This window comes from Solanum lycopersicum, chromosome 4 (assembly GCF_036512215.1).
Source record: "Solanum lycopersicum chromosome 4, SLM_r2.1".
Taxonomy (NCBI): Eukaryota; Viridiplantae; Streptophyta; class Magnoliopsida; order Solanales; family Solanaceae; genus Solanum; species Solanum lycopersicum.
In genome coordinates this window covers 61,642,930-61,655,921 of record NC_090803.1, presented here as the reverse complement: position 1 = coordinate 61,655,921, position 12,992 = coordinate 61,642,930, and the positions used below count along the sequence as shown (strand labels likewise).

At 33.6% G+C, this 12,992-nt stretch overlaps 1 protein-coding gene across 4 annotated transcripts; it reads left to right on the top strand.

The window, feature by feature from the left end:
- Window positions 1-895: 895 nt before the first annotated feature.
- LOC101249351 (uncharacterized) lies at window positions 896-12,684 on the top strand. Of its 4 annotated transcripts, XR_002027660.3 has the most exons (14): window positions 906-1,477; window positions 2,637-2,710; window positions 2,957-3,040; window positions 4,441-4,521; window positions 4,752-4,832; window positions 5,035-5,127; window positions 8,200-8,379; window positions 8,466-8,533; window positions 8,644-8,695; window positions 10,465-10,518; window positions 10,601-10,693; window positions 10,957-11,023; window positions 12,169-12,349; window positions 12,435-12,684. XR_002027660.3 is itself a non-coding variant. In XM_004237845.5 (13 exons), exons 1-13 carry the CDS (start codon window positions 1,336-1,338, stop codon window positions 12,258-12,260), a joined length of 1,161 nt encoding a protein of 386 aa, XP_004237893.1. In that variant the 5' UTR covers window positions 896-1,335; the 3' UTR covers window positions 12,261-12,684. The 4 variants fall into 4 exon arrangements, 2 of the variants coding, with proteins under 2 accessions (XP_004237893.1, XP_069153432.1); XM_004237845.5 differs by having other exon boundaries at window positions 896-1,477; window positions 12,169-12,684; XR_011220874.1 differs by lacking the exon at window positions 2,957-3,040.
- Window positions 12,685-12,992: the final 308 nt, after the last annotated feature.

Sequence of the window (12,992 nt, the reverse complement as noted above, 5' to 3'; positions counted from 1 at the left end):
AATTTTCTATGTATCTATTATCAATATATCTAACTAAGTGTATATGTATCTAAATGAGTATACACATGTATTGGAGATTTGTGCATGTATTATTAATGTATCAGACATAAGATTAAGTTAATATTATTCGTATATGTATCTGACAAAATATACATATGTATGTGAATAATAGTTCGTGTATCTGAGTTTAGAAGTCCAAGTTTATTAAATCGCTAAAAACAAAGAGAATAATTTTGATTATATTCTTAGGAATCATGATATATGTCGTTTAAAGTTGTTGCAAACGTAATTATTTCCCTAATTAATGACTTTCAAACATATTTCTTAACTAGACACATCCTTCAATTAATGACTTTCGATTATATAATTTATTTAGACAAACTAATTGATTTGAGATGCATCCATTGGAAAGAGACAAATACATGTATTCGATGTCCAAAATATGGTAAGAAATGTAATACTGTAAATTAGTTTATATCTAAGTAATTAGATCCTAATATATTCGAGACTCAAAATATGGTAAGAAATGTAATACTGCAAATTAATTTATATCTAAATAATTAGATGCTAATGTATTCGAGACCTAAAATATGATAAAAAATGTAATATTGCAAACTAGTTTATATCTAAGTAGTTGGATTCTAAAATAGCGTGATTATGTAAATTACTCTAAAAATAAATAGTTCCATAATAAAAAGATATTCCACAGATAAATTTTTAATTGTCATATTCTTGATAACTTATTCCACGATTATATTATAATAGTGATGTAATTTATAACATATATACAATAAAATAAACTATCCAAAATAATAAATTCTCAAATAACTTATTTTTAACCAAATAAGCCGTTGATTTTGAGTCAAATTGTTATTAGCTCGAGAAATGTCTTCATATAGACAACTACTGTTAGCCGCCTAATGCGACCTTATTGAAGAACCCAGACAACTTTATTGGGCCTATCTTGTTGTTGCCTCTATTAGAAGGGCCTAAATAGTGAGCCCAAATAAAGGAGAGACGTAAAAACGGTAGATCAAGCTAGACGAAAAAACGATGACACAGTTCTCCGGCGAATGTTCTCTGTCCTTTTCCTCGCAATAAAATCTCTCAGATTCACAAAAACAAAGGAGGACTAGGACGAGAACGGAGAAGAGAACTCGCTAATTCTACCGCCGGAATTACAATTCTCTTAAGTGTTTGGTTTGTATAGTTAGCTATTTGGCGATCCATCGTTCATCGACGACGGCATAAATCTCAAATCTACTACTATTTTGTTGAGTTTCCGTATATATTTTCATAATTTGTAGAGCATTTCCAGTTAAGGGATCGGAAAATATGGATAGTTTTGTCAGTAAAATACGAAGTTTGGATGCATATCCGAAGATCAACGAGGATTTCTACAGCAGAACACTTTCTGGAGGTGTTATTACCTTAGCTTCCTCCATCATCATGACGTTGCTTTTCATCTCCGAGCTCCGTATGTCTCTTCTTTTGTTCTCAGTATATATTGTATGAACTTATTTAATCATAGAATTGTTTGGTAGGATATTAATATATTTTCCCATTCCGAAATGGATGTATGAGTTTGTTGTTCTATTTTTTAATTATTCTATGTGATATATTGATGTTGTCAGTTTCATTTAGTCAATATGAAATCTGCACATAGTGAAAGAATGATTGTTTTGGTGCTTCCAGAATGTAATCTGTAGCAAATAGCAATAGGATCGTTAGTGATGGTCTCCATTTCACCCAATTTGGAGGATGACTCTTGCCTTATTGTTTGTGTCACCAGATTAGCTTCCACACATCCTTAGTTCTTATAAGAAGTAAGAAAAGGAAAACAAAAGAAAAAGAGTTGGCCCCTGACATCCCTGACTAGTTATGCTATCATTCCAATTGTTCTGCTAAATTTGGCATCCTGAACTTCCGGTATATGGTCATCCTGCTACAATTACCTTGCGTGGTTTCACAAAGTCTTCAATGGTCTCAATGCATTTTTTTTCCAATTTCATTTGCCAATATTGGTAGTAAATTACGTAAGAACCAAATTGCTTTTCTCTCCAGCCTTTTGATATGAATTGTCAGAAGCTTGGCAGAAGACGTTCATACTAGCACAAGTAGCAGTCTGTAGTTCCTTCTGTATCAACAACTTTGTCTACATTCGAATTAGTTTTATGAGTGATGAGATCTGATCGAAACAAAGCGATGATATGAGAACATATATCTCTTTAAGCTATTGTGTATGTTTTCCAGTCAGGCAATTTTCAGAAGCCTCTGTATATCCTTATCTGTGATTAATGTTCTTTATGAATGCATTTTTGTGTTCCTCTGCTTTGGGATTATCAGACTGCGGCAATTGGTCATTTCTTTAAAGCTGAATAGAAATCAACTTTTATCCGATTGCATAAGAGACTACAAATAGTTTGGCTGCTGAAGTGCATTGTGTTCGACCTCCCTATTTTTGTGTTACCTTTAGTGATATATACCGAATATATGGGTGGTATGGCACTAGATAATAGACATTTTCTATTTCTTTTGTGGGGAGGACGGAGTTATTTTTTAGCTCAACATGATGTTGTGATGTATTGTTATCATGCTCCATATCTGTCTTTATTTTTCTCCTGGCTGTGCTGTAGGATTATATCTTCATGCTGCCACCGAGACAAAGCTTGTTGTGGATACTTCAAGAGGAGAAACACTGCGCATCAATGTAATGTTACTCCCACCTTGAGGCTGAGTGATGTAATTATTTGAGTTTTTTGAGGTTTTGAATGTCTAAATGCTCCATCGTTTATTTTTTCTCCCTCCTAGAACTTCAGTCTCTTCCACTATAGTATTGTATTGCATGGCTTAGAAAACTTGGCTTATTTTGGAGGATTGGAAGAAGCTGATCTGGATTTCTGAGGCGGTTATCGCAAAAGACAGATTGTAACATTGTTTTGATCTGAAATTGCAGTTTGATATCACCTTTCCAGCAATTCCATGTTCAATTCTCAGTGTTGATGCCATGGATATCAGTGGAGAGCAACATCTTGACATTGTATGTGCAACAAACAGGTTATATTGTCCAGTTACTAAGTTCCTAGTTTTCCCCAATCCACATGACTTCATTCTTTTGAATGCTAGTTCCGCGTATAGAGTTAGATGACTTAGTTTTCCTTTAGGATTATGGTTCTCATTGAGTTGTCAAGTTTAATGAGACTTGACCAGATAATCTCTATGAAGTATTGTGTGCCACTCCACATGACTGAATATCTGCTCCCTGTGCGTACCTGAGTATATGCAATGCTAGCAAAATTAGCAACTTTGCTCATTATGCTTTCCTTACTAATTAATATATATTTATTTTATATAATGTTACCATTATCAACAAATATATCCTTTTTTATGACCAAGAAATCTGTCAGGGAGTCGACCTTTCGGGCCAACCATAGCTTTCGAACTCTGGGAGGATAGGCCTTCCCCTCTACCCTTATCCACTTAAATACTAGACTTAGTTTGCTTGGCGTAGGACTTGAACTTGTAACCTTATACAGAAGTCCCACAACCTTTGCCACTTGAGCTGACTCCAGAGCTAATCAATATCTTCTTTTCCCAATCATGTCTGTTCTTCAGTACCACAATATTCAAAGATAGAACTTGTAGGCAATGAGGAACACACCTTAGTGTGTAGCCTAATTGAGGTGAAGCACGACCTTCTCTGAGCTTAATGGCTCATGTATGCCTAAAATGAGCACTCAAACTCAGTGAGGGCTGTGTATAGGATCCAAACAGGGTCTGTTGTTTTTTCTCCTATTCCTCAATCACTCAGCCAAAAAAAGAAAAGAAAAGAAAAGGAAAAGTATTCTTTTATCCACATGTTTTTTCGTGCTCTTACATCCTACCTTGTTTGACATAACAATAACATGAAAGAATTATAATCTTCTAATTGTATATGCTTTTCTAAGCCGATGGAGTTTCTTTGAAATGATCTTTAACTGCTATCTAGTAAGTTTCTGCCACTACTGAGCTGCTCTTAAGATATTCTGAGGGTAAATGTGAGTTTTTCTTTGTTTATATTTTGTGTTGTTTTTCAGTATTTGATGCTTCACTGATGTGCTGGGAGGCTCTGAGTCTTTCTAAGTGTGTAATCTTCTCTTTCCTTGGAACTGACTAAGTTCTTCCTAACGCTAATTTCTTAATTATCAAGAAACAAAAGCTTAATTGCGTAAGACAAACAGCATTGTAAACTAGGCTGCAAGAGGGCTTGTATGCAATGAAGCTAAGCTAGGTATGGGACATGCTATTATCACAGTAGAAGCTAAGGTCATTTTGAAAACAATAACCAAAGTTGTGAAAGTAAAGATAATTGCAAGCTACTTGCACTATTTATTGGAATCCTAATGCCGATGGGTATGCTCTTTGGGTTTTTATGTGATGTGATTATATTTTTACTTGCAGAGACATGACATCATCAAGAAAAGAATTGATGTTCTCGGAAATGTTATTGAGACAAGGAAGGAGGGCATTGGTTCTCCTACGGTGAGATACAAGTTACTCTTTATTTTATGAGAAGTAGCTGATGTAAAAATTTATTAATCTTTACTTCAAATTTTATAGCTGACAAATATCTGGATTTAAAGAAATAGTTTTGGCCGCTATTTGCATTCTGGATTTTCATGGATCAAGTAAAAATTATGACTTTTGATTTAAGAAGCATGCTCTATTTATTCCTTTCAAGCACTGAGTCTATGACTTCTTTCCAACAACAGATTGATAGGCCTCTGCAAAGGCATGGAGGAAGACTTGAGCACAACGAAACATATTGTGGTTCCTGCTATGGTGCTGAAGGGGTATGTTCCTACTTCTTGATGCTAGAAATCTCTCTTAGATTATGATTTTAAGCTGTAGTTTCCTCTCTGTAAATTTAATCTCATAGTTTTGTTTACTTTCATGCATCCAATCTTTTTGTTTGTCCTTGATTATACCACAATTACATATCTTATTAAACTGTTTCTTATACATACCAACTGTGAATTCCTGTCAACTTTGCAGTCAGATGATCATTGTTGTAACACCTGCGAAGATGTTCGTGAAGCCTATAGAAAGAAAGGTTGGGCATTGACAAACCCAGATGAAATTGACCAGGTACGTTGAAAATTGATCATTGAAGGAGTTACATATTTTGTATGTTTTCTTCTTCTCCAAATTATTCCCTGAAACTGAAGTCATTTTCCTCCATGAAGTTCGACTACCATGGCTTCTTTCTCATGTGAAAATGATAGATTAAGAAATCAACAGTAGTGAAATTCCATTTCACATCTCGTATCGTAGTTATGCAACATAACATGGATGTGATAGAAGTGCTGTGAGCTCTATGGTTTCACAATCTCTAAGAAACAAATGTGACATGATAATTTTTGTACGTGTATGTTGAATGGAATGAATGTGATTGATCTAATTTTTTTCTTAACTATATGCAAAGGTCAATCGTGACCATTCGACACTGTACATTTTATACATTACCGGTTAGGATAGCATTTATTTGACATTTGAAATAAGATTATATTCATTCGATTTTGTTTAGTAGAATTATTTTACTGGTAATGATATAAACCTTGTGTGGTTTTTATTCTAATTACCGAGATATCTCATGTAATTTTCATATTAGCAGATCTTCTGCAATTAGTTTTATGTAAGACAGCTAGCTTGGTTAGGGCATATCCAACCTTACCCTCTATTTTTTACTCTCCAAATCCTAACTCCAATCTAATTCTCTTCTCTCTCCTCAATATTGTATTATTATTTTTATTATAAATCCTTTCTTTCTTTTTTCCAAATCATCCCCTATATGATTTTCATGGGATATAAAATTGTATTATTTTTTCAAATTCTTTATATAATATAAATTTATATTTTATTCTAAATTTCTAAAGAACTATGAATAATTGAAAAAGTTTTTACAAAAACAACCGTAATCATAACCACAACTTGTCTGGATCATACATTAATTTTTTCAAATATTGTTCAATTTGGAAACGACCTACTAGATTATTAAATTATTATTGGGATTTTAAAAATTATTATGTGATGTATTGTGTTGTATTGTTATCTTGTATTTAAATTATCATGTTATGTATTGTATTTTAATTGATTTTCATTTTATCATTAAATTTGTGCATTCTTCAGCGAAAATTAATAATAATATCAAAAATATATTCACTTAAAATGACGAAAATTTTAAAATTTGTACATTTTCAGTGAAAATTAAAAATGTTATATTACATTTCAAAATAATTATGAATATTAGAGATTTAATTAATATCATTATATGAAAAGTAATATGTTAGTTACAAAATAATAATATAATTTTAAAAAAGTGAAATAGAGAGTATGAATAATAGTTCTCCAAATTTGAAGAGCTACTATTTAGCTCTCTATAATTGGAGAGTAGAGGATAAAATAGAGAATGCTTGGAGAGGGCATTCTCTATTTTACCCTCCAAATATAGAGAATGGAGAGTAAAATAGAGCATGGTTGGGGATTGTCTTAATGGGATGAAGTGCCTATAGGTGACATTATCTTTTAAAAATGGCTGTTTTTTTATCAGTAAAATATTACTGATCTAATGATGTAGCATATGTACATCGCTGTACAACTAATACTTAGGCATTCACAAAGTAGTCAAAAATTTACTTGGGATACATTTCAGAAGATTCTAGTTTGATGACACTATGGGAAATATGATTACCATACATCATTTCTGAAAACGTGTTTACGGAGTTGCTGATTTTGTAAGACGCATTTTTTCGAGCAACTTTGAAATAAAAAGCTTCCAAATTTAACTTGTATTTTAAACTCTAGAATGGGTAATTTCTTCCATTTCAAGAATTATTCTTTTTCAATAAACTTCATAGTTTCTATGCATAATGCACAGAACTTAAATCACGACGGAAAAGAGTTCAAAATAAGAACTTGAAATTTAGCTTTTATTGTTTTTCTTTTTTTTTATTTGGTAGAGATGCAAAGTAATAACGTAAGAACCATTTCAATAAATGTGAATGGGAAAATGTCAAACTCTGGAAAATTTAGATGCCGATTGCGAAAAGAGCAAGGAATAAAATGGTAGGGCAAAACCATCACTTCTGAGGATGAAGTGGTAAGGTTAATTCCGTTAGTATTCAAGTAGGTGAGAGGTAAGCATTTCTTTTAGGGATTTTCTTTAATCTGATCAAACCTTAGAATAGATTTATGTAATTAGTAGTACCTTTTGTTAATCAAAAGTTATCCATGTTACGGAGGTCAAGGATTCGAGCTGTGGAAACAGTCTCTTGTGTAGATGCAAGATAAGGCTGCGTACAATAGATCCTTGTGGTCTGGCCTTTCCCGGACCTCGCTCATAGCAGGAGCTTAGTGCACCAGAAAGAAGTTATTAACTTATAGAATGGTAAGAAATTGAGTGTAAGCTGAATCTTTTAAGTAAGTATTTATTTTGATAGATCAATTCTTTAGACCATTTTGTTTGAGAAACGTATCAAATGGGTTTTTGCTCTTGATGAATAGCCTGCAACTTCTGCAGGATTTGGTTTGTGGGAAATATTAGCCAAACTAGAAATGGCGTCACAAGATTTAAAAAAAGAGAGACCCTTCTTGGATTTATGCACAGAAATTTAGTGATACCAACAAGACCTATATTAAATGTCTCTGTTGTAACAAGATACAAAATGGTAATCCAAATCTTACAGCTTGTCCAAGTTGCCCAGCTCATGCGAAGGAAGAACTGCAAAAGTTTATCAGATAGAGATTGAGTTAAAGACTCAAATGTGATAAGATGTTGATATAATTTATGTTTTAGTTTTGATTTACTTTTCCTATGGTGGATTTTGTGTTATCTACTTATTACTCCATTAAATTGAACATATTACTCCATTTAAATTGAACATCTCCTTGTATATTTTTTTTATTTTGGTCTTTTTAGAAAAATGCACTTCGCCCTTGTTCGCTTTTTTCAGCTTCACACTCCCATGAACACTAGCATAGCTTGATGACAAACTTCAAATTATGCTGCTTTTACTTCATATATTTTGACATATTCTGCATACATATTATTCAATTAATATGAAAAGTCGCATGGTTATTGAGATTTAATTATTTTATGATGTACTGATCGAAATCATGGCTGATCTTTCTTCTTTCTCTTTTGAAATTCATATGAGTTAGTGTAAGAGAGAGGGTTTCCTAGAAAAGATCAAAGAGGAAGAAGGTGAAGGATGCAATATGTATGGGTTCTTGGAGGTCAATAAAGTGGCTGGAAATTTCCACTTTGCACCTGGGAAGAGTTTTCAGCAGTCAAATGTTCATGTCCATGATTTGCTCACATTTCAGAAGGATAGTTATAATGTAAGATGTTTTCGCGACTTGGTTCATCTGTTCATGTTTGTTTTTTGGTGCCTTAATGTATCTTTACTAAAAACTACGTTCAACAGATTAGTCACAAGATCAATAGATTAACTTATGGAGAATACTTCCCAGGTGTTGTGAATCCTCTTGATGGGTACATCACTTTTGCTAGTCTTTACACTGTTTGCTGGTGTCTTTATATGATGGATGTACGATAACACGTGTATTTTGACTGTTCCTTTTTGTTTTCATTCCAAATTGCAGTGTGAAATGGACTCAAGAAACACCCCACGGCATGTATCAGTATTTTATCAAGGTTGGCAATTTTTCCTGTGACTGCCCTCTTACTTTTCCTTTCTTCCCTGTTTCTGCTATTTACATGAAGTTCTGTGGGTTTGTAATTTTCACTTGATTTAGTGTTTTCTGGCTTACTTGTCATAGAGTGGTCAAGGATTAATGCCTAGAGCTTTCATTTCCCTTTCTTCTGTCTCCATCCCCTTGTCACTTGTACTTGTATTTTATTTTCTTTAAAGAGAGAGAGAGAGTGTGAGAGGTAGTAGCTCTTTGAGTTACTGAGATTTAGTCCTTTTGTAAGTAGTTGGATTTCTAAGCTTAAGGACCAATTCAACCTCTATGAAACTCCTATGATCAGTATGAAGCTCATTTGCCAAGGCTATGCATTTGCCCAGTCTTGGTGGCAAAAACTTGAGACCTGTTCTTGTGGGCTATAGCAAGTTCCCAGTGGACTAGTTGATGTATCCACAAGCTGGTTCATGCTCCACTTTATCCCTCAAAACTGATAATCGTGCAATCTGTCAAAAGAAGAAGGAAATATAATCATTTCTAAAGATGCAGACTACTTCCTTTTCGCGATTCAATGTTTTCTAGTTCCGCGTAATTCAAAAACAATTACCTTTTCTAGGAAAGGAAGGTTCCTCACACTATCTAAAAGAGTTAGAAGTTAGAACAGACCCTATTTCACACGGAGACTACTTTTATTTCTTCTCCTTGAGCCGAGGGTCTACTTGAAATAACCTCTGTACCTCCCAAGGTACGTAGGGGTAAGGTTTGCGTACACACCACCATCCCTAGAGGGCCACTTGTGGGATTGGACTGGTATGTTGTTGTACTACTTTCCCTATCTCATTTCCTCAAAAACCTAAATATACCTTACGAATCCCAAATGTTTCACCTATTGTCATTGAACACTAAACATTGCAACTATTGTAATGAAAGTTTGATGAATACTGCTTTCCTCTTTTTTTCTGCAAAAGTTAATTAATGGGTTTGTAATTTAATGCATGATTTAAATATTAAACAGTACCTGAAATGGCGCAAAGGTCATGAAAAAATACAAATTGTATTATATGATTAACAAAACTCAATTTAAAGGAGCGTACGTTGATCTGATTGCTTGTTCATATTGTATGCTAAGTTTTGTAGACTCTCACTACTACCTCAACTCTTTTGATTTGTTGGATAGTACAATTTTTACTCTCTTGTGCATTCAAAGTAGAACATATATCATATTAAGGTGTGGAGTTCTCCAAAAGTAGTGTATTTCTAAAGTACCCAACATTGGTACGGCAGTGTTTTTGAAGAGTCCGGGCAACATTGATTATTATTTTCATAGTGGAAAGAATAAGGTCAAAAGTTATATCTATGATCTGTAACATCCTTTTCTGTTTGTGATACAAAAACATAAAAAATATCTGGTTCTACCATTTTGTAATTGTTGATGTCCATATGGTATTTTCTGTTGGATGTTTCAGTATATATACACTCTTGTTGTTGTTATTGTTTTGTGATAATGGAAATAATAATGTCAAACGTGATAACCATAATATGTAACGGTGTAACCGTCTTCTTCATTTGGAAAAAATTGCATAAACCTTCATCTGGCATTCTTTAATTTTGGTATTTGCTATTGCCATGTTGACACAGCACAGTATTTGTTCTTGGAATGTTCATTCTTGTTTCTGTCATATGATAACTATTGTAACATTAGGTTAACCTAATTTTTTGTGAGTTGTCGATGGAAAGTTACTGTTATTGTCGATGGTAATATCTAGTTATTTGCTACAGGTGGTACCTACAGTATATACGGATGTCAGTGGGCATACCATCCAGACAAATCAGGTTTTCTGATTCTTCAAGCTATCTCCTGCATTTGCTGTACTAATAGACCACAAAATCTGATACAACAGCTTATCGTTTGCAGTTCTCGGTAACCGAACATTTCAAAGGCGCAGATTTTGGTCGTTTTCAGTCTATTCCTGGTGTTTTCTTCTTCTATGACCTTTCACCAATCAAGGTTTGGCATTATTCCGTTGCTCAAATTTCTAAGTCGTTAGTTTGCCTCTGAAACCTATATATTTTTTTCATCATAACTTCTGTAAATTGTTATATTAAGGCTTTATCTCTTTAAAAGAAGGGGTTGGTTACACTATAGGAAGGAAGGAAGCATTATCGCCACTATGTTATTGCTCAGTTCTTTAACTTGGATTTTTTTTTCTTTCCTGTTTTTACCCGTTTCTTGTTGTCCTTAATTACATATCTTATCTGGCCCTGTTTCAGGTTACATTCACCGAGCAACACGCGTCATTCTTACACTTCTTGACGAATGTCTGTGCTATAGTTGGAGGTAATTATAGTCTTCATACTTCCCTGTTCATCTCTTATCTAATATTGATTACATCTTATAAAAAGTATTTCTTCTATTCTATTATACGTGACAATGTTTAAGTGGACACAGAGTGTAATATGTTGATTTGACTTATATTTTATTTAGTGATGGTGAAAGAATATTGAAATGACAGTTTTAATGTTAATTTTCTAGAAACATCACATTATTAAAATTTGAATAAATTGATGAATTTGAAATCTTGGAAGTCATATAGCAACGGAGTGGCATTAAACATTTTTCTTATAATGGCGGTGCCCCGGTCAATTTGCACGCACCTTGACTATTACACTGGTAGCTGCTACCTGGGGAACTCTACCACCATGACTTAGGCAGACAGTGTTAAACATTTTCAAATGTCTCAAAATGGAAAGGATGTCATATAATTGGATTGAAGGGAGTACTGACTTGAAGAATTTGTTGAATATAGAACAATAATTCTTATTAGAAGACTATATATTTCCAGTGTTTCTCTATGTTACACTATCACTTGGTGCACCTATATATTCTAATTTCTGTCTATTATTGGTAAATGAACCTTTGGGAGGGGTTGTACAATTATTCCCAGAGATGTAGAACTCGTCATTTTCAACATGGAGTAAAAATTTATATATGAAAGATTACGAAAATTCAAAAAATACTAAATTCTGAACTCATGATTCTAGAAGTCTATGAGTTCAATGAGAACCTTGAAAGTTGAACCCATCAAAGTTAAATCCAGAGACTGCCTCTGTTTGTTCTTATTCTTTCGTTGGCTCCACTAAAGTTAAACCTTTGAATTTTAGTAATGTTGTATATCTGCAATTTGATATGTTTGATCAGCTCACGGATGAAACACCACTTTGTAGCTCTACAAACCCTGATGCAACCTACTAACCATCTAGGACTTACTCCAACAATGAATCACATCATGTAGTTTGGTCATAATTGTAGTCACCTTGTCATATTGCCTATTTACAATGCTCTATACTCGGAAAAATCTCGTTTCATTTCAAGAAATAAAAGGTGTTAGCTCCTGTTTAGATCAACGTAGCGCTTGCATCACACCAGTGATGTTTGATTGTGTACTTCGGGTAGTGTTCTAATTTTCTGGAAATTGTATCCAGGAGTTTTCACTGTGTCAGGGATACTTGATTCATTCATATACCACGGTCAAAAGGCGATCAAGAAAAAGATGGAACTTGGTAAATTTAGCTGATCGGGTGGGAGCTCATACTCTGTGTTGCTTACCATGACGGAATTGGTCCAAGACAAGGGAGACAAAAAGATTGGACCAGCTGTGACAAGGTTGAACTAACTTTTGCATTACAGTAGCTTTTCTTGAGAGAATGTGATCGGATCTGAGTAGCTTTTTTGTATCATGTTATTGTAGACTTGAACAACAGTTTTTCTGGAAATGATACTACAGGAGATCAAATGCAAAGAAGGGGATTATTTATGGGGCAGAATTTTTCACTTTTTCTGATAAATTAAACATTGTACATGAAGGATTCTGAGAAACTTCATTAGACCAGTGGAAACTTTTTCTTTTTTCTATTCTTCCCGATTAGGAGGGGCAAATGAACGAGTTGGATCAAATATGGATCTTTTGAAAGTGGGTTAAATAAAAAACGTGTAAAATATCTGATTCTCTCATTGCATTAACCTATGAAAATAAGTTCATGAACAATCAATGGGTATTTTTCATGCTTGGGATGCTTCATATAATGGGATTCTTTACTGTATCCTCTTTTTATGGGAATACTTTGTTGTAGCTCCATTGGCTCTAAATATTCACTAAAATAACAAAATAGGACCGCTAAATTAATTTTGATTCTCCGCTCGATCCAAAATGATTTGCTATGTCAAAAAAAGAATATATAATATCTATTTCTAAAATCATTAGTACAACTTTAGCTTTACATAAAGATCAAACCAAAATTCACACAAG

Bases quoted from the DNA above. Each gene is read 5' to 3' on its own strand.
- LOC101249351 (XM_004237845.5), top strand. From the start codon at position 1,336: ATGGATAGTTTTGTCAGTAAAATACGAAGTTTGGATGCATATCCGAAG. The intron at 4,522-4,751 runs GTGAGATACAAG...TTCCAACAACAG, and splicing joins AGGGCATTGGTTCTCCTACG to ATTGATAGGCCTCTGCAAAG. The intron at 5,128-8,199 runs GTACGTTGAAAA...CATATGAGTTAG, and splicing joins ACCCAGATGAAATTGACCAG to TGTAAGAGAGAGGGTTTCCT.